The 22,785-nt window shown below is 38.2% G+C and overlaps 2 protein-coding genes across 2 annotated transcripts in view; one reads left to right on the top strand and one right to left on the bottom strand.

The window, feature by feature from the left end:
* LOC145291423 (uncharacterized) overlaps positions 1-11,569 on the bottom strand; it is a 117,192-nt gene extending 105,623 nt beyond the window's left edge. The window contains exon 1 of the mRNA XM_080137253.1: positions 11,396-11,569. The gene's annotated coding sequence lies outside the window, so the exon portion shown is untranslated. The remainder of the gene's footprint in view (positions 1-11,395) is intronic.
* A 1,329-nt stretch (positions 11,570-12,898) lies between these two features.
* LOC145291088 (uncharacterized) lies at positions 12,899-15,042 on the top strand. Its single transcript, XM_080136604.1, has 3 exons — positions 12,899-13,086; positions 13,969-14,149; positions 14,560-15,042. The coding sequence occupies exons 1-3, from the start codon at positions 12,899-12,901 to the stop codon at positions 15,040-15,042; spliced, it is 852 nt and encodes a 283-aa protein (XP_079992730.1).
* Positions 15,043-22,785: the final 7,743 nt, after the last annotated feature.

A 22,785-nucleotide genomic window follows, 5' to 3' on the forward strand; every position in this document is an offset into this window, starting at 1 on the left:
AGTGGGGGAAGACGTGGCTGGTTACCTTTAATGCATCCAAAACCAAACTCCTATCCTTACATCATCAACGCTCTGATCCCCATCTGGCATCAATTGTGATGGATGGCTCTCGGCTGGGTGAAGCCCAGTGTTTTGACAAGCTTCTGGGTTTGACCTTTACTCCTGATCTGAAATGGAACACGTACATCAAGTCTGTTGCCATGGTCACTGGAAAGATGGTGGGATCCTTCTACCACTCCAGAAGATATCTCACTACTGATGCAATTCTCTATCTATATAAAAGCCAAGTACGTCCAAGGATGGAATACTGTTGCCATATCTGGGCAGGAGCTGCTAAAAACAGCCTATCCTGCCTTGACAGAGTACAAAATAGACTTCGTGGCTTAGTGGGGGATGCCCTTTTCTCTACCCTGCAATCTCTCTCCCACAGAAGAGATGTTGCGAGCCTATCCTTGTTTTATCGTTATTTCCATGGCAGGTGCTCGTCTGAACTCCAATCTCTGGTCCCCCCTCACCAATCTTTCACGAAAAACACCCGTCTAGCTGAATCCACTGTGAAAAATTTCCCCCACTCTATATCTGTGCCTAAATCAAAACGTGGATTCCATGAACAAAGCTTCTTTCTTAGAACTGCACGCCTGTGGAACTCTGTTCTGTCTGCCTGCTTCCCACCGGACTACAACTTGGATGTCTTAAAATCCAATGTTAACAAATTCCTAATGAACCGCCCTCTTAAGTAAACACTTCATCAAATCTCCACACTAACGTAATGTACTTGCAATAACCCTTATCTCTGAGTGGCTTCCGGGCCTTGATAATTGGTGATCACTGTGTAAAAAAAAAAAAAAAAAATCTTTATTGAGGTAGAGACGGAATTTACTCACCATTAAAAAAGCTGACATTTTCTCTAACTCTGCCCTCTTCAGTATTATTATTATTATTATTATTATTATTATTATTATTATTATTATTATTATTATTCATAACTAATAATTACATTATTTTTCCGTTTAACAATTTCATTTCTATTCCATTATACATATTGAAATCAATTGCGTCTCATTTTTGCCGTTTCAATTAAACGCTTTTACGTTGCAACATAAAAAAAAAAAATATTAAAAAGCACAATCTTCTTCCACAAACGGCTAAAATTATTCACGTGAACTTTTTCGAACATGATTTCTAGGAATGAACGCTGTTCACGCTACAAATCTTCAGTTCTTTCAACGTTTTCTTTTTCTTTTTCATTTCGATACTTTTTTTCTGACCAAGAGCGGAGGTCCGCTTGAAATATAAAAAATAACAATAAAAATATTAAGTACAAAAAGTAACATCGTTTTTCATGCTTCAAGACACCCTCATAACCTTTATATATATATATATATATATATATATATATATATATATATATATATATATATATATATATACATATGACGTCACTAAAATTTCCTTCTCTTTAACAGCACCAGCCCTCCCCCACTTTTTTGAATTTCCAACGTCTTTTTCCCGTTTCTCTGAAATAGAACTGCGTCACTCTGTGCACGTGAAACATTTTCAAATATTTTGTACTGGTATTTTTTGTTTCCTTATCTCATTCATCCAGAGGAAGTCTCGAAATAAAGACGAAACGTTGATGAACACATAATCTAGGCACCGCCAAAAAATGGCCGAAAAATCAAGTTGTTATTGTTTTTTAAAACGAAATTACATTTATTAAAATCCATGATTTCTGAGTAACTTTTTTTTTTCCAGAAAGATAAAATCCTGAATTTTATCATATAGAAAGCTGAATAATGTAAAACTTTTTCTACTATTTTTAATTAAATGTTAAAATTTCCCCAAAAGTTAACAATTGACATTTTTTGTCTTGCACAAAAAGCGTATATAGATATTTTTAAAAAAAGGTTTTTGAAAGAATTAAGTTGTTTACTTTTAGTCTAACTAAGATTTAGGGTTATTTTCTATGAATATATGCAAAAATATTATAATATAAGTGTGTTCGTTACAACTCTACTTTCAACCGAGTCGTTGTTTGTTTCGTTCAACACACTCTTTCTTCTACCTCTTCTTTTACACACGTCCGTTCGTTTTCGTGACTCAAAATCGTCTCTCTTCCCGCTTTTCTCTCCTCGTTATTTATGGAATCAGGGTACGAGATTCTCCGAGATTCCACGAGACTTTTTTCCACATAAACGCATGCGGGCGCCATCTTGATTCTTAGTTTGTGCTCTGCAGGCACAAACGCGCAGTCTCTTTAACGCTAAGCCACTTTCTCCACATTCCCTCCTGATCTCATGATCACAGAGACGACAGGGGGGTGGTGATCGCCGCCGTCGGGTGCTTCTACGAAGGGGGACAGTGCTGCTCTCGTCTTTGCGTGTGCTCTCATCCACCGCCTGATGGTCAGGGAAGGCTTCATCTCCGTGGAGGGTACTGATATCAGAGTCACTGCTTGATAGGGATGGTGCAAACCAAAGCGATGGCCCACTCGTCTCAGAGTCAGAATCACTCTCATCATCCACTGGAGGTGGTACATGTGTCGCTGGCCGTAGGTCCCTAACGTGACGGGGTACGCCATCAACCTGGACACACTGCTGACTCACCACATCGGTCACTGTGCCTCGTTTATACTTGTCAGTACATCGGTTTCCTGGCGGCTTCACCCAGACAGCATCCCCTTTGGCATATCGATTCTGTTCTATCTCAGTGGCCACAGTTGTATCAGGGTGGATTCCTTTTTCTCGGACACGGTACTGATAGATTGCGTTTGCAGGCGCCGTTCCTGGAGAGACGCCATCCTTTGGCATGAGATTATACCAGTACACAGCTTCTGCGATGGTGCACTGCTTCCTGGCTGCAATTGTTTTGATGCTGCAATGGCTTCTCTCAGCTATACCATTGCCAGAAGGCACATAAGCGCATCTAAGCCGCAGCCGTACACCCCATTCTTGTAAGAACTGCCTCATCTGATGGTTGCAAAAGGCTGGGTCGTTGTCCGTCAGCACTTCATCGGGTGCACCTCTTTCACAGAACACAGATGACAGCTGGCGAATAATGTTGCAAGAGTCCTGGTGCCCGAGGAGTCTCCAGACTGCGAAACGTGTAGGCCCACAATCGATGAGGGTAAGGAAGTGGTTGCCACCATAGTGTGTGATGTCCATGCCCACTCTCTGCCACTTACCACTCACTCCTAACTCCCCTTTCTTCCATCGTGCTGGAACTGGGTCGATGGATTGGCACGCCTCGCAACTTTCCACCACTCTTCGGATATCTTTCTTTCCTACTCCTGGATCAATCATCTTGACAAAGTACAGTGTCCGCTTGATGCCAGGATGTCCACACTGTCGATGAATGTCCATGATGCGCGCTGCATCCACATTACACACAACTGCTGCACATGTGTTTTGTAGATTATCAGCATCTCTCCGAGCACCAGCCAGAAGCCATCGTTGAGGGACTCTTGTCAAAGCATCTGCTCTGTTGAGCGCAGACCTGATCAACACTACGTCCACGGTTAGGTCGTACTCTGTGATGGTGTCGACCAAGGTGGCAAGCCGTCTTCGAATTAACATCTCACTCGATGCTCGTGTCGTCAGCCGTGCTCTTCCACTTAATGCATCGGTTATCCACCGATGAGTGCATGCCGAGTCAGTCATGATATGTAGAACCTTGGCGTGCCATTGAAGCACAAAGTTAACGCCCTTCAATGTGGCATCAAGTTCGGCCAGGTTTATGTGCCTCGAATCATTCTCTGGCCGAAGCTAACAGGCATCTTCAATAATGGAATCATTAACTGCAAGGGCAACTCCAAGGGCCAGTGAACTAGCATCCACCCAGACCGTGAACTCATTCCCGCTGACGCACCACTTTCCCTGAACAGGGTCATCACTGGTCACTCTGGACACAGTCTCTGTCAGCATGCTCCTTAGGGTGACATCGTGTACTGCATCGTCCCATCCCGATGACACGGCTGTTGCACATCTCTTTATGGCTGCCACGGCCACCCTGAGCCAACCGCACACAGGGAAATGGCCTACCATTTTTCCACAAAGCGAAAACACTGTTCGTCGAGTGATGTCTGCTGGGACCTTGGGAATGTGATTTCCTCTTCTCCAGCAAAGTCCCTCCTTGCTATTGCGCACGTGCAGGCCGAGAACTTTTGCTCCATCGCACAGACGCTCTGGTTCCTTACATGTCAGTCCAAAGCTTTCAAAGTGCGTTCTAACCGATTGTGCTGACATAAGGTTCTCATTGACGAATATATCATCGATGTATGAGGATGTTGCCTGTTGCACTGCCTCATCTTGCTACCGGATAGCATGCATGATTGCTGTCATAATGCCTGTGGCCACATTTAGACCAAACCCTAGCCTGGTTAAACAATATCGGGTTCCTCTAATTTCCACAGTCTGAAATGGCCACAATTTCTTCTCAATGCGTATTTGCAGATAGGCCCTGCATAGGTCCAGAGTTGCCACGTTCGATCCCTGCTGTCGCCACTCCCTTAATTTGAGTGCACACATCAGCCCTTGCTGTATATGGGTCGACATGCTCATTGAGCTCACAGTAGTCTAGGATGGGGCGGACCTTTTGTTTGGTCTCTTGTACGACGCCCATCTAGGGAATCAGCCCTCGCAGGGGGCCAAGCTCATCCTCTGGGTATGGAAGAAGCCAGCCATCGTCGATCCACGTTTGCAGTTCTTCTTCATACTGTTCCCTTAGCCACATGGGTGGGGGATATTCCGATAACCGGTTTTGCGAGGATATTGGTGGCTGATCGTTCGACCACTTCAAAGACGCCGTCCATGCATTGGTGTTTCTATCATACTCTGCATGAAAGTCAGGCTCGTCGAGAGTTATGGCAGCACAAACATGTTCCTCATCGGGAGAACTGTACCTTGCAGGTTCTGTCCACGGTAATTCCACCCAGTTGTGTAATTAAGTCCATACCCAAGAGTAGGTTGTACCCGAGAAGCTCTCCCTCCATCACCAGGGCTCGCACGGCTACTGCAGGCCCGTCGTTGATGCTTGCGCGGATAATGCTCACCCCACAAGAGGCTAGTGAACCCCCGCCTACAGTTAGTACCGGAATTCTCTCTGCTTTCCAAGTGGCACAGCATATCTTGCTTATGAGAGTCTGGGTGCACCCAATGTCCACAAGCGCGAGGCGCTCGCTTCCATTAATGTGTATGCTTACAGTGGGTAGCGCCCTGCTCAATGACGATCTGGGGAGAAGACTGGCGCTGTAGCTTCTTCCCCTTGCCCGTTTCCCGGACAGGTGCGGGCCAGGTGTCCGCGTTTTTTGCACTTGTAGATATGCAGCCCGTCAAGTTTCCGAGTTGGTTGACGTGACGAAAGACAATCACGGGCCAAATGGTTGGGTCCTCCACACTTATAGCAGGCTGTAGCTGCGCCCAGGTCCTGCAATCCAACCTGTGATGGTTGTACAGCTGCCACTTGGTCTATAGTGTTAGGGCTTTTCTTTAGTATTGCTCGTGCCCACGCCAATACTTCCGATATGTCCATCTCGTCCACAAGGCGCACACCAAGCCTTTGTTTGACATCCCTCCAAAAAGGCCCGATAGCTTTTTTAGCTCAGCCAGATACACATCCACCGTTTCCCCGGGATGTAATTTTCGGGCCATGAATTCCTTCTATGCAGTAATTGGATCTAATGCAAATGCTGTAAAAAGGGCACGCTGGATGCAGGCAAAATCTGTTTTTTCCTCATCAGCCAACTGCTGATATACTGCATATGCTTCCCCAGTGAGGCGCATTGGGACCATGCATTCTATACGCTTCACCCCACTGAGTTGACATATTAATTCTGCTTTTTCCACCCATTCCTGCACTGAGTGATCAGTGCTACTGCCATCAAACAGGGGAATTAGCTTAGGGTCAAATCCTGACGTCATGCCGGAATAGCTTGTGTTCGTTACAACTCTACTTTCAACCGAGTCGTTGTTTGTTTCGTTCACCACACTCTTTTCTTCTACCTCTTTTTTTACACACGTCCGTTCGTTTTCGTGACTCAAAATCGTCTCTCTTCCCACTTTTCTCTCCTCGTTATTTATGGAATCAGGGTCCGAGATTCCACGAGACTTTTTTCCACATAAACGCATGCGGGCGCCATCTTGATTCTTAGTTTGTGCTCTGCAGGCAACAACGCGCAGTCTCTTTAACGCTAAGCCACTTTCTCCACAATAAGTACCTGGATTTCAAATAATTCCACTTATTCATATAGGCAACCAGTTACTTCGCATCGATTTGATAGTGTTTACGTTCCTATATATATTTGTAGTTGATAAAAAGCAAACTACGGAAGACCAAACTTGCACAAAAAAATTATTTTTTAGTGAGGGAAAATTCAATGTATTATTAACGCTGAGGCTGGCCAGCACCAGATGGGTGACCATTTTGATGAGTTTGGTTTTTAATGTGTATGTGTGGGGGTTAGGCTCCCAAAAATGGAGGGGGGTGGTTTAAAGCAGAATAAAAATTAAAATTGACCCAGTCTAGAAAGATTTCTCCTTCATTGAACGAGGAAGAACTGTAGGGTTTTTTGACTACATAAGCAACCCCGAGGCTGGCCAGTACCAGATGGGTGACCATTTTGATGAGTTTGGTTTTTAATGTGTATGTGTGTGTGGGGGGGGGGCAGGCTCCCCAAATGGGGGAGGAATTTAAAGCAGAATAAAAATTAAACTAAACTACATAAGCAACCCTGAGGCTGCAAGTGTACGGGCCATACTAAAAAAATAACTTTATTTAGAAAGCCATTCTTAACATGGGGGGGGGTGTTCAACTATTCTGCACTTTCACCTAATAATTCAATGAAGAAGGTTTAACCATTTTTTTTTTTTTACGGTGCGTATTTTTCGCAGTATAAAAAAAGTACTGTTTCTAGTTTAAAATTAATTTTTCACTGTAAAGTTTCGTTTATGGCAGACGGACGAACAAATGTCCGCTATAGTTTCGGTAAAATAAAAATAAACACGTGTAATAATAAAAATAATAATAAATTTTTATTTACCATCCATAATTTTGTCTCGTAATGAAAAGAGAAGCGTCTCGTTTCTATGTGAGTGTGACCAACCAAAATTGGGTACTACTACTGTACTGATTCACGCTTGCATCGATTTTGGCAGTCACGAAGATCCCACAAAATTATTTCAGCGCGTATGGTCCACCGTAGTCGAAAGGCGGCAAACGTTATCAAACGGGATCGAAAAACTGATGATATTTTTAACACAAAGGGCACAATATTTATCGATTTTTTTTGTATCGATTCTTCAAAGCATTCCCTGTTTAATAATGGTCATGCATTATTCGGCTCGCTAAAAAAAAATTATTAATTTATTTATCAAAGATTTTAAAATGGCTTTTTTCGTATAAATATTTAAAAATTTTTTTTTTTTTTTGCTTAACTTAAATTAATTATTTTACTTAACATATTCACCGAATTTCACACTCCAAAAGTCAAAAGCGGAATAATTAAACACAATCAAAATTCTGATATTCAGACGTCAAAATAAGGTATGTAAACAATTTTTTTTTTATTTTTATCTATAATCCTGTTCCTTACAACAACGGAATATGTTTTGTTCAGTTTCAGATGATTATTTTAAGCATATTTGGTACCCCCCCAAAAAAAAACAAGGGGGGTTGTAAGCAAAAATATATATATATATATATATATATATATATATATATATAAATATCGTTTATGAAAAATAAGTACACTGCTATAAAGTTCATTCTTCTCTTAATAATCGCTGAAAATTTCGTATTGATTGGATAATTACCTGATTTTTGGTAGATTTTTAAAAAGACGGTCCGTCAAAAAGTACTTGCCTGCCCCCCCCCCCCGTTTTAGGATACGGTTTGTTTCTTTTTATTTCTCTTTCTCTCTCTCTCTCTCTCTCTCTCTCTCTCTCTCTCTCTCTATATATATATATATATATATATATATATAATTTTTAAAACAGTTTCATTTATTTATTATTTTTAAAACAATATATATATATATATAATATATATATATATATATATATATATATATATATATATATATATATATATATATTTATTTATTTACCAGTGGTGAAAAAAACCGAATCAGAGTGCTCAATGAGTAGCCAGAGCAGTATATAGGAAATTTATTGTGAGTCCAGAATGAGTTTACAAATTGTTTCAGCTAAGGGAAAATCCTCAAGAAGGAGAGGAAATATCCGACTAGCTTTGTCAGAATTCATAGGTGGACTAAGTTTAAGAAGGGAAAAATCGTAGCAGATGAAGGGGAGTTAGATAAGAAAGGGGGTGGTGGAAGGGAGAGGATGTTGGAATTTAAAGTAGTAGGAGTGTATATAATAAGAGGGGGGGTTATTAAATATTATGTGTTAATTCTTATATACGTTTTTCTAGTTTATAACGGTTTAAAATTAAAAGACGCTATTCTTATTTATAACGGCGTAACTTTATTTCTAATTTATAATGGCATAATTTTAAACGGCAATTAGCAGTTAATTTAAAGGATCACCATAGCAACAGGTTGCAGAGTTAGTGTTAGTGAGCGTGGTGTGGTGGGAGGAGGAAAGAACGGGTTGCAAATGGGGTTTAAAGTGATTTAGCCGGACGATTCATTGCTTATTATTAATTAATTTTTAAAATTGTCGGACATTATAAGTTGAAAGAAAAAGAGAAGGAAAATAGAAGGATAAATTAATGAATTATACGTTATAGGTTTATTTTGATAATGATGATAGGTAAGAATATCAGTAAATTAATCAAATAAAAAATTAAAAAATTATTAAAGTACTGTTAATGATAAGTAAATAATGCACACATAGATATACACACACACACACACGCGTACACATGTACAACGTACGGACACACATCAATGGAGGAAGAGCACATGCCTAAGTATATATAAACACGAATACCCAAATACATACATACGCACGCACACACACACACACACACACACACACACACACACACACACACACACATATATATATATACACACATATACATATATACATATATACACATGCATACATACACATAAACATATACATATACATATAAATAAGTAAATTAGCCAGGCGGGGAGAGATTCTGGACTCACAATAAATTTCCTATATATATATATATATATATATATATATATATATATATATATATATATATATATATATATATATATATATATATATATATATATATAACTTTGAGTCCCTTCAGCCATAATCCAAACCGAAACTAAAACTTATGAAGAATTCTTGATAAAATTATTAAAAAAAAAAAAAATAGATGATTTAAGTGCTATCAGCTATAATCGAAACCAAAACAAAAACTTATGAAGAATTCTTGGTAAAAATTATTTATGACAAGAAATGGAAGTACATAACAATTAAATGACCCGGATGTAAGCGTGACACAGAAAATAACACACACACTATCGTATTAATATATAGATTTCATATGTAATATATTGATGTTGGCATTTTTGCGGATGTTCAGCGTAAATGGATACACTCTGATATTATTGTAGTTCTTTTGTTAAAACTGCACAAGTATATATCTAAGGTAGCAGGGACGCCCGGCATAGCCTGGTCGTAAAATATGCTTAAATATGATATTTTAATTCATGCAGATTTCGTATATATTACTATAAGAGTCAATTTTCGATCCATTCTTATATATTATAAACCTGTGATTTCAAAAATAAAAATATATCCATATGGCTTGGGTGCATCAGGTTGAATCGAAACTGAAACCAAAACTTATGAAGAAAAAAAAGAATGTATGTATATTTAACTTGAGTTCTTTCAGCTATAATCGAAACCGAAACCAAAACTTATGAAGAATTCTTGATAAAATTATTTATTACAAGAAATGGAAAGGCATAACAATTAAACGACAGACACTCGGAAGAAAAACTATTTTAGTTAAAACAATGTCGTAATAAAAATAATTTATTTAGAAAAAGTAACTGTCATTTAATATATATATATATATATATATATATATATATATATATATATATGATGATTGCAACGTCTTATCAGACGAGTGCCACTCCCTCAGGCACAGAAAGTCCATGAGCCGAAAATGACTTTAGTCCTGCTGGCAAAATTCACACGCTCAAAAAGACATGGTACTGAAGACGGTCACTAGTGTACATACATACATACATACATACGTACATACATACATACACATGTTTTTATTTAATGTAACATGTTTATTCAGCTCGACAAACATACAGTGTTTACCGATGTGTTGGAAAATTCAAAATGGCGCCGAACTATTTGCTGAACACGGTAAGTTTGGGAAAATGAGTTAAAAATAAAATAAATATACAAATACTGTTAGAAACTAGCTCAATATATGTTACCGTGACATATGTTAACATATATTCGGTGGGATTTTAACAGTATGTGGTATAGTTTTTTATTTTTAACTCATTTTCCCAAACTTACCGTGTTCAGCAGAGAGTTCGGCGCCATTTTGAATTTTCCAATACATCGGTAAATACTGGATGCTTTTCGAGCTGCATAAACATTTTACATTAAATAAAAACACAAAAAAATTATCCAGTTAGGTTGAATATTAACTTATCTTGTCTTTGATAACTTTTATTTGTTATATATTTATTTTGTGACAACTTTTCCAAATCTATGTGTACAGTAATACAAACCCACAAATTCTGTTTATATTGTTTAATTTTGAAAAATAAGTTCAGCTTATTTGTAAACTGAACGATATGGTCACTGTTTCCATGGATACAAACCAGTGAATCGATATTTGTGTTCCTTTCGTTTTTAGCTTAGGTTGTTTTAGGTTCGAAGTTAGTCACCACCTAAACTCTAATCCTGCCAAAATCGAAGTGCAGCAGCATCAGAACAGATACTACACTTTGATCTTGGCCCGAAGAATTTTTGGAAAAATCCATCAACGTTACTTTCATTTTGAAAAATTACAATATAAAAATAAACTTGAAAACAGAAATATGATATTTGCGATGGGGGTGGGCATACAAATAAGAACAAACTTTTATTTTAAAACATTCATTGTAGACGACATTTTGTTTTTAATAGTTGCTGTAATGTCCTAGATTTTAGCATAGCTCGCGACACGCGTTTGTTTGTTAGTTTGTTTTTCTCCACAATCTATATTCATCCTAACATGCCAGCTAATCCATATTTAGCTAATATCGATTACTCCTCTGCTAAACATCACATTGGCAAACAAGGATGGTCGTTTACTCAAAAACAAAACAAAACAAAACAAAAAACGACAGTGAAAACAAAAAGAAACAGTGTGCTAAAAAAAAAAAAATAAAATAAAAAATAAAATAAATATGACCGCTTAGTCACACTACCTCAAATTCGACTGGAACTTGAAACCCAAAGCACCAAGGTGGGTAAAATACATCAGCAGACTAAAAAACTACTTTGTGGCTCACAACATAACGGATCATAAAAGACAAAAGGCGATTCTGCTAACTGTTGTGAACGAAGATATGAATGACCATATCGACCGCTCGAACAAACACAACCAAGAGAGAATGAAGTGCACTTCGATAAACTCGTCTCGGCTGTGCAGCAGAGTCACTTCGTGAGAAATGTGGCTCGGCAGGATGACCAATCTGCAATCGGGACCTATTGGTATTAGAGATGATAGTTGTAGGTGCAGAGATATCAATAAGTCGAAAATGGTAGAGTATCACTGGGACCGTTAAAAATAAATTTAACCAGATCTCCGACTTACAGAAGGGTTACACCGAGTCACATCCACATCCATATAAATTTAAAAGGCGTGGACAACTTTGAAAAAATAGCAACATTCGAATAAGAACTTTAGATTGCTGTACTATTATAAAATAACATTAGCTTGTTTAAGAAAAAGTAATTCAAATAATTTTTACGTCAACGTTTTTGCAACAACTGTTCATTAGGCAGTCTTTGTCAAGGAGTCTCTTGTAGAAAAGGCAAAAGTTCATGATTACAAATTTTCACGTTGAGAGGGAACACACGTTATTTTTGGAGGGAAAATAAAATAATTATTAATACATGTATGCGTCACGTGTGTGTGTGTATTCAATACTTATGCAAACAGCAATTCAAAATAACTTGTTAAAAAGAATTAATTTCCGTTTGATATGGTGATTTTCCATGCTGAGAATTTAGGTGTATAATACGGGCAAAATCATGTCGGTGGTTTTACGTCCCACAAGATGGAGTCGATGTTGTTACTCCTAAAATTACATCTCTGTTTCAATGTATTTTTTTGCAATAACAACTAAATATTCAATGTATTAGCCGACTCCAGCACCACCATTAATATTCTATCTGGAGCAGATTTTAATGCTTAAGATCAACACCTCATCTCTGACCAACAAAGCTGTAATATCTGGATTTGGTACCAAGGAAGCCACTCCAGTTCTCGGTCAATTCAGCACTCTTCTAGAGTTTATTGGCATCTCTTACCAAGCTGACATACATATAATAAAGAGCCCAGAAAAACCTATCATCGGCTGGGGAACGTGTAAAAAGCTTAAACTACTATCAGCAAACAAACTCCCAGTAATTCTGACACACAAACCTCACCCTCTACCCTCAAACTTCTGGAGGACAATGCAGACCTGTTCAGTAGCCTGGGTAAACTCCAAGGAAAAAAATTCCCCTACACATAGATGGGAACACATCACCCATCGCTCAAAGATACTGCGGAGTCCCCTTCCAGGTGAGGAAAAACATAGAAGAGTTGATATAGAAAAACGAGAAATTGGGGGTGATCGAAAAAGCAGGGCTGACCCACATGGGTATCTCCCATCGTAGCCGTACTAAAAAAGGATCCAAATAAGATAAGAGTTTGCGTCGACATGCAAGCAGCAAACAAAGCTATCAAAAAGGAACGACATTCAACTCCTACACTTGATGAGCTGAAAAACATCCTATCAGGAGCTTGCATCTTCAGCAAACTAGACCTCAACCAGGGCTACTACCAGTTGGAACTAGATGAAGAATCCCGATATATAACCACATTTGCAACACACCTCAGTCTGTTCAGGTACAAAAGGTTATTTTTCGACATCTGCCAATGAGATATTCCAGGAAGAAATCAGTAACGCACTTGCAGGGACTAAGGGAACCATCAACGTAAGTGATGACATCCTTTGTTTCGGATCAGACCAGCAGGACCATGATCAAAACCTTTGTGCAATATTCCAACGTCTTTGTGAAAGAAGGCTCATTCTAAACAGTGGCAAATGTGAGTATATATGGCCTCTGTATTTATGAAAGAATTAGGGGGAGGCGGGAAAGGATGCCATAGAGGCCACAACAAAGACTCTATGAAATGAATAACATTGGAAGTGTGTAGATTCTGACTCCATATAATTAAAGACAGACGAATATTGAAGGTTGAGAACCGACTTTATTTACTACCAACAATTTGTATTAGGAGAGGCAAAGTGTTCGTAGGATGGAATGTGATTTAACAAAGGAGATGAATGTTCATAAAATGTTTGTAGGTACGTATGAATTGACAAGGAATGAATGTTCGTAAACTGTTTGTAGGTATGTATGAATTGACAAGGAATGAATGTTCGTAAACTGTTTGTAGGTATGTATGAATTGACAAGGAATGAATGTTCGTAAAATGTAACTTATCTTTTGGACGATGGAGAGAGTTAGGGTAGGCCGGTCATCCTGCTGTCAGTGATGCGTGTCCTGGCTTGTAACTGGAAAGCGAGTCTCTTCTTTCATCAGCGCTAGCAGCCCGGTGTCTTCATCTTCTTTCTCCTCCTCGTCCTGGTTCCCTAAAAACCCTCGTTTTATAGTGGCAAACTGGCTCCCAGTGACTGTGATATTTGAGGTGTTTATTTTAGGCGTGGAGCTCTGCCATTGGTTGATAATCATTTTGTAGTTATCTTATTTTTTTCTTCCCAAGCGGAAGCGATGCGTGGAGCCACGTGCAAAATGGTGGATGCATTAACATCCGGTTCGCTGCTAATTCTCATCATGTTCCCACATACAATAAGAGGTCATTGGAATTCCTTAGACACACTTTCGGTAACAAAGGCATCAGCCCAAACGACCGTGAATTACTCGATCCCAAAAATGCATCAGAAGTCAGAAGCTTGTAAGGAATGACTAACCTCTTCAGTGCACAATTCATTCCAAACCATGCAACCCTGACCCATGAACTACGTCAGTTGACAAGGAAGGACATGGACTGAATGCCACACAGAATGTTTAAAAACCCCTATAGTTAAATTCAGTAGCTGAAACGACAGCTTTTCTCGCACGGCGAAGAACATTGCTTTTTTTTTTTTTTTTCTTTTCCCCACTTCGCCACAACATATAGTCGGACTTTTTCTCTCACGCTCTCAAGTCTTTACCTTCTTCCTCCCTTCCTTCTTTCATACTGACTGATACCTTGGCGCACACTAAAAAGTAATTTATTTTCTTTTAACGAAAATAAACAAAAGTTTATTTTATATTATTTGATAGTGTATTTCTTTTTATTTATTTATTTCAGGGGATTTATGCAAGTCCCCAACAAATTGGAAACCCGACGTTTGTCTACAAATTGGTAAACCCTGATGTTCGTCTACAATACTCACGCTATGTTGTGGTTGATATTTTAGACTCCATTTCATCAACATCAGCCATACCCCACTTGGACAAGATATTTGCCGAATTCGAGATACCAGCATACCTTAAAACAGACAATGGCCCACCATTCAACAGTTTTGATTTCAAAGCCTATGTCTCCATCACTGGTTTCAGACACAGGAAGATAATGCCGCTATTGTCCCAGACCAATGCGGAAACAGAACACTTTATGCACACTGTAAAAAACTCCATCAAATCTACCCTAATCAAAGGTCAGAGTTGGAAGCAGGAATTATTCAAGTTCCTGCTGGACTACCAAACAACACCACACTGCCCCACCGGAGTACCATCAGCTTCAATCCTATTTGGTCAAAAAACCACCTGCCACACCTGGTCACACTTGTAAACCCTAGTATTAGGAAGGGTGACACTCTAGCCAAGGGAATGATAAAGTGATATGCTGATAAGAAAGCATACGTGAAATCTCAGCGTGGGTGACACAGTTATCGTGAAGAGTAACTACACCTCAAAGGCTTTCACACACTTCAAACCCAACCCATTAATAGTAACAAAGAAAAAGGGATCCATGATTATCGCCACACACAAGGGAAACCAAATTACGAGAAACTAGTTACAACTTTTCAAAAAGTTTTATAAAAATCCAAGGCATCGATTCTTTTTAATAAGCACAAAAGTGTCAATTTTAGCCATTTTAACCCAAAAGTCACCCCTAGGGAGGCAACCGGAGTTTTCCCGGGAAATCCGTTCTGTTACTTTTTTACTTATACAATATATTGGGTAAACATGTACGAGAGCGTCCTACCACCTAAAAATGCGTTTTTTCCACCTTTTTAAAAAAACATTTTGCGACAATTATTAATCACAGACTTAACTATGATATTAGCCGAAAAAATTGCGATAAAAAATAAATTTAATGAATTTTAAAAAAAGAGTGTTCACTTTCTCATTATAACGTTCTACTTACTTGCTCACTGACTCACTGTACATCACTTTACAGACGTGTCACATGGCCAGTGAGAATATTTGTGTGTACGTAGTTCTCGTGTTTATGTAACTTTGAGGATTAATAAAAAATTTTTTTTTAAATCGGCCTACAGGTCCCATATTAAAATATGCCTAAAATATGTTTCGGGATCAGTAGGGGACATTTTTATTTATTACTTATTTTTATTGATGAGGCGGACGGGGGGGGGGAGTAATAGGTGAAACTAGAAGCTTGTTATAGATTTTTGCTGCTGTAGGAAGCAAAGAAATACCATGATAATTCGTTGGTAGTGTCAAATCACTTTTTTTGAGAATAGGAACGATTTGCGACCGTAGTCAGATGGTTGGTGAAACATGGCTGGTCTTTGCATAGTTACACAGGTTGGCAAGTAATTGATAAAAGATAAGGTCCCTCCACGAGATGGCTGGAATCTTGTCTGAACGAAGAGCTTTGTCCATTGTCTTCTTTAGAATGCAATGGTGTACTCTCCAGGTGGTATATTCAAAGCACTACTAATTGGAACTTTTGGGAGGGTCACGTGGTCTGGCAGATTTGCAGGATTACCAAGGAGGTTTTTGAAATGAGAAAGCCAGTTACCAAGCTATTGTTCACAACTACCACCTTTTTTGGTGGAGGTTTTGAATCCTTTCCTGCTAGTTCATTTATAGTTTTCCAAGCTGCAGAGTGTTGTTGATTGATATGAAGATGGGAAATGTCAGTTATTTTCCCATTAATATAAGCTTCATCTGCGTCAAGATAAGCATGGTTGAGGGATGTTATAGCAGCTGTTGCGAAGAATAATTGCAGAAATCACATTCTGTAATAAAACTGCAGCTCTTTTCTTTGTAAACTTCAACAAAGCTTTCGACTGAGTCAACTGTGAGACTGTGTGAAATTCTTGAACTCTATTGAACTTTTCGACATTCTGGCTGGTATATGGCATATAAAATATAGATATGGACAAATCCTTATAAATGAAGAATGGAAGCACCCATTTATTAGTATTTTTGTAGGTAACTGACTTTTTGGTATTTATATATATATATTTATTAGATTTAGATTAAGTTAAAATTTGTTGGATTTCGTGAAATCTTTTATAAAGAAACCTGATTTTAAAAAATATGGCATACTTTTCGAGTTTTATTATTATTTTAAAATTAGCTTTTTTTTTTCTTTTTTTTTTCCTTTCCCCTCCATCATTGTAATATACTACATTATGCATGTCTCTATGGATACAATCAATGACAATGGACTGATGCCTAGAAGAAGTTCACGCAATCCTGCATTTTATATCACTGATGCTGATTTTGCTGATGACATTGCGCTGTTGTCTGACAACCTTATTAGCGTCCAGACACTCCTATTTTCTCTTGAATCAGCAGCAAACTGTATAGGGCTTCACCTGAATGCTATCACGACTGAGTGTATGTCAATTAATATTTGCAACAATCACAAAATTAAAACCCTCACAAATAACATCCTAAAATATGTTGAAGACTACAAGTATCTAGGATCACACATCAGGAACTCTGAGAAAGACTTTAACATTAGAAAGGGCATGGACTGCTTGTAACAAAATGGATAAGATCTGGAAATCCAATCTTGCTCGCAAATTCCAAACCCATTATTGAGCCAATCTTACACTATGGATCTGAAACTTGAACTCTTTCACTAAAATAACAACGTCATTTGGATGGATGTTACACACGTCTTTTAAGTCATCTCCATCTCAGTACAGACCAATAAGTCTCCTGTGTGTCATGAGTAAGCTGCTGGAATTCAATATTAAATAGAGAAGTAGTCAACCACCTCAGCAGAAATAACCTTCTTACTGACACGCAATATGGTTTCCGTTCTGCTAGATCTACAGCAGATGTGCTAATGGTTATATCTCATAGGATTAGTGAATATCTCGACAAAGGCTTCCTTTCAAGGGCAATTGCTCTTGGCATATCAAAGGCCTTCAATAAGGTATGATATAAAGGCCTACTTCACAAGATTTTCAGCTATGGCATAACTGGAAATGTTTTCTCAATTATTAAATCGTTTCTCTCTGCTAGGCTCATAAGAGTAGTGGTTGATGGGCAGAAATCAGAGGCCCACAGTATTAATGCTGGAGTCCCTCAGGGGTTCATCCTGGGCCCAACTTTCTTCCTGATCTACATCAATGATCTCCCAAAACACATACTTAAATCATTCGTTGACATCTATGCTGATGACACGACCATCTATGGCAACACATCAAAGGTCGTAAATGACAAAGTTCTCTTTGATTCTCTCTCATCTGATCTTGAGCATGTGGTACAATGGGGGAAGAGGTGGCTAGTTACTTTTAATGCATCTAAAACCAAGCTCCTATCTTTACATCATCAATGCTCTGATCTCCATCTGGCATCAATTGAAATGGATGGCTCTCGTCTTGGGAGGTTCCATATTTTGACAAGCTTCTGGGTTTAACTTTTACTCCTGGTCTGAAGTGGAACACTTACATCAAGTCTGTTGCCAAGGCCGTTGGGAAAATGGTGGTGTCCTTCTACCGCTCCAGAAGATATCTCACTACTGATACAATTCTCTATCTATATAAAAGCCAAGTACGTCCAAGGATGGAGTACTCCTGCCACATCTGGACAGGAGCTGCTAAAAACAGCCTATCCTGCCTTAACAGAGTACAAAATAGACTTTTTGGTTTAGTGGGGATGCCCTTTTATCTTCCCTGCAACTGCAGAAGAGACGTTGCAAGCGTGTCTTTACTTCATCGTTATTTCCATGGCAAGTGTTCGTCTGAGCTCAAATCTCTGGTCCTCCCTCACCAATCTTTCATGATAAACACCTGTCTGGCTGAAACCATTATCAATAATTTTCCCCACTCTTTATCTGTGCCTAAATCAAAACAAAGATTCCATGAACAAAGTTTCTTTCTTAGAAGTGCACGCCTGTGGAACTCCCTTTCGTTTGCCTGTTTCCCATCTGACTACAACTTGGATGTCTTCAAGTCCAACATAAACAAATTCCTGATGAACCACCCCCTTAAGTAAGACACTTTATCAAATTTCCAATACTAATGATTACTATGATACTATCTCATTGATTATTGTACACATAATCCCCGAGTAGCTTCCGGGCCTTGATAAATGGTGACTACCATGTAAAAAAAAAGAAAAAAAAAGAGTAGTCAATCTCTCATGGCGAAATCATCCAACTCCAGAAATAATATATAGAGACTTACCGAGAGTACCAACCTCAGTTTGCAAGAGACGTGTTCGGTTTGCTGGGCATTGTACACGTGCCACAGATGAACTTGTTTCATCATATGTACTGTGGAGGAACCCATCATCTCACAACTGGTCACGTAAGTCAACCTTTCCAGATAGGATATAATGAGATACATTCATCTCCAAGGAAGATATTTTGGGTGCTATGACAGATAGGGAATACTGGAAGGGTGTAGTGAATTCTATCTCAGCTGAGGCTGCAGGATGATGATGATGAAGTAATTCTTGCTGATAAAGGGAGGCAATTATATATTTTACCAGTGTCACACAAAGGGGGGTAAATATGCAATTTGGCCGTGAAAAGGAAAAAATTATATATTGAAGGGAATTGTTCTGAAAGGGGCTAACATATTTTATTGCTTAGTTTTAACTTCCGCTTGCTGCGATGACAGAATTATTTAGTCTACCGTGAAAATATTAAATTGTTTTATGGTTTGTGAAGATTTGTTTATTTTTTTTATTTAGAAAACGTTAATCTGTTTTATGATGTGTCGAATTTACTGTAAGACAAAAAAAATGATTCAACCAAATTCTAAATAGATGGCTCGAATTAATTGCACCGTTTCTTTCTCCAGGTCTTTTCAATATGTTCTCTTCACTTTCTAAAGCTAGCAAGTTTTAACATGAAAGTGTTAATTACAAATGATTTTCAGCCAATGAAAATCGTTCCAAACCCCAAAACTAACACATAACACAGGAAGCTTCACATGCCTCCCTGTAGTGACTTAGTCCACAATTCATCGTAGTCTTCATTGCAAATACTGTTGATTTATGAAATTATTTTAAATTTTATATAATCACTTGAATTCAATTTAAAATACAAAAGTCAAGTACAATGGTCCAATTATACTCTAAACAAAAGCGTTCATTTTGAACGCGCCTCTGTTTTATCAAAGAACCTAGTGTTGATTTTATAGGCCGAACCATTTTGCTTGTGTGGTGATAAAACTTCTTGAATGCAATGGTAGGCTGCATAAAAGTGTTAACTTCAACCAAAATTAGACTGTTTCTTCTTTAATCAGATTTCTTTGATTATCGATTTTTTATACTTATCAGAGGTATTCCAATAAAAAAACTATCTAAAAACAGTCCCAGGAACATAAGGTATATGTGTGTGAAATTAAAAAAAAAAATCAGCCCAGCCGTTTTGGAGCCTATAGGGAACTCTCTCTCTCTCACTCTCTCTCTCTCTCTCTCTCTCTCTCTCTCTCTCTCACACACACACACACAGTGCCCTTTATATAGATAGATAGATAGCTAGATAGATAGCTAGATAGATAGCTAGATAGATAGCTAGAGATTCGTGCTGACCATACAAACACATTGGATTCAGATTACACAACAAATGTCAACAAGATCAAACGTATACTTTGCTCTCTCCATGAAGAACCTTCTCCTTGTGGTTAATACTAATAGCAGAATGAAGGGGAGGAGGGGAAAAAAAAAATAAAGAAAATTCATCTTTGAAAATGGTGTATATCACCGAAAGTGTAAAAAAAAAAAAAAAAAAAATTAGAAAATTATTTTATTTCATAAAAAAATATCGAATGTTACTCACTTGGCGTTCTACAATTTTTTTCAAATAAGCTTACGAAATAATCTTTTCAAAGATGTGATCAAACTCTTTCTATAAACAAAAACAAAAAAAAAGCATGTTCTTCATTAACTAAGCTTCTGAGTACTGCACGATATCGAAGCGGCATTCACTCAGCTTCTCCTGAGGGCGAAAATTTATTGAAAATATCAAATTCACAAGCGATCCTCAGTCGCATATACAGGTGTCCCAAAAGAAGCTGACGGATTTTAAAGTTGATTAACTTCCTCAATATTTAAGTTATGCTTACCAATTTTCATATGTAGGTAGATGAGCCTCTCCGTGATGTTTTGAGATATAGTAAGATATCATAGTCTACTTATTCTAATTTTATTTACACAACTTAATCTAGGGTATGTTTGTTATAAGGTCTAATTTTAGTTATAAAAAATGATGTTACTCAAATGTCCACTAATTCTGATGACTTTATCTGCCGTTACTCCACACCATACTGTACATTTTTGAGGGTTTAATTGTCGTTGTGCTGTTCCGTGGGAATTTTCTGATCCCCAAATCCTGCAATTTTGCTTATTTATGAACCCATTCAGATAAAAATGGGCCTCATCGGACATAATGAGGTTTTTGAGAAAGTTTGGATCTCCATTAGCCAAATCTTGGAATTGCATGGCATATTCCAGCCTTTTTTCCGGATTGTTTGGCTGAAGCTCTTGCACCAAATGTAATTTTATATGGAAATTTGGCCTCTTCATGAAGCATTCTGTGAAGAGATGATCGAGAGACCCCAATTTGACTTGATCTCCTTCTTACTGATGTGGATGGATCCTCGGCCACACTCTCTGCTAATCTCTGACTATTCTCATCCGTTCTTGCCGTATGGGGTCTACCAGATTTAGGGAGGTTACATACAGACCCTTGCTCATGAAATCGAGCCACCATAGCTTTATTAGGGGAATTTCTTGTCATTTTGTCAAAATTCTCTTTGAGTTTCTAATATTGACTCATTCAACCGAAAATACGACTCTACGATAAATATCCGCTCTTCAATAGTGTAACGACTCATGATGACCTTGGAAGGGTTACTCTAGATAATCTGAAAAAATAAAAGAAAAATATAAAAAATTTAAAAAGTTATGAATTTTTTTTTTTTAACCATCAGCTTCTTTTGGAGCACTCTGTATTTACCCGTCAGGGGAGATAACAATATTTAATTTTTGCAGTTTATGAAGAAAGGTGTCGATATCATATCATCTTAAACCGAACATCTGTGTTTGTCATTCTTCTTTGCAATTGTCGTAACCTTTTTGCCTTGTCTCTACTTTATTAGTTGTACAGTCGGTTGGTGCCTTCACATCGTTTTTCACCCTCTGCGACAAGTATTTTCTACAAGAGAATCAGCACTTATCAAAGCTCAAAAGCTACTTGAGAACAAGAGTGTGCGGTGGTCACGAAGACAAAAGTGTAGTGATCGCTCATGGTGGAAATTTGAATAAAATTTGATTATTTAAGGCAACGGCTAAAAAGAAGTTGTTTAGATTGGATTTGAAGATGACCATATTGTAGTCAGTTGGATAGCAGTCCAGTGGAACAGAGGTCCACAGGTGGGCAGTGTTAGGAGTATTTATGGAATTTGTATTTAGATAAAGGTACGTATAGAGAATGGAGGAAATTGTTGATAGTAGTTGTAGTTAGATGAGTGATTTTTGTGAAAGTTTGGCAGGGGGAGACGATAAATTGAAGCTCAAACAAGTACTTTCTATAATAATAATAATGATAAAGCAGAGACAGGCTTGCAACGTCTGTCCTCTAAGAAACTTCTTTAGCCCATTTGGGAATGATGGTTGGTCAACAGAGAGAACCCAGCAAGCATCGAAGAAAGACCTCTCTCCTCTCTTTCTCTATCCTGTCCTCATCCGGGTTCCTGCTTTCCCAATTGTAATGACACGCAGAAGTTAAAGTGAAATGTGAACAGACATCTAGCTGCTCAACTCCCTACATAGTACCCCTGCAACTTATGTCCCTGATAGTAGCCCCCTACAAAAAAGTGGCACTGTGCCTTGTTTGGGGTGAAATTGTCAAAAAAAAAAAAAATCTGCTCCCTATAACATGATTCTATCTATCAACGAGCTTATAAATGCCTCAGTTGTAAAATTCTTTAGGTTTTGATGTGGAATATGACTCTAACTCAATCTCATGTTCAATCTCCTCTTGTGATGTTCCTATTTACTTGCCTCCCCACGAGAGCAGAGTTAGACACAAGGGGAGTTTTTGATGTGGGGAAAATCCAGCTCCCCCAAAAAGGTACCCTGGATAGGAACA

This window comes from Euprymna scolopes, chromosome 12 (genome assembly GCF_053919585.1).
Source record: "Euprymna scolopes isolate OS-2025 chromosome 12, ASM5391958v1, whole genome shotgun sequence".
In the NCBI taxonomy this organism is placed as follows: domain Eukaryota; kingdom Metazoa; phylum Mollusca; class Cephalopoda; order Sepiida; family Sepiolidae; genus Euprymna; species Euprymna scolopes.

Bases quoted from the DNA above. Each gene is read 5' to 3' on its own strand.
- LOC145291088 (XM_080136604.1), top strand. From the start codon at position 12,899: ATGCAAGCAGCAAACAAAGCTATCAAAAAGGAACGACATTCAACTCCT. The intron at 13,087-13,968 runs GTACAAAAGGTT...TTTCTTCCCAAG, and splicing joins ACACACCTCAGTCTGTTCAG to CGGAAGCGATGCGTGGAGCC. The intron at 14,150-14,559 runs GTCAGAAGCTTG...TATTTATTTCAG, and splicing joins ATCCCAAAAATGCATCAGAA to GGGATTTATGCAAGTCCCCA.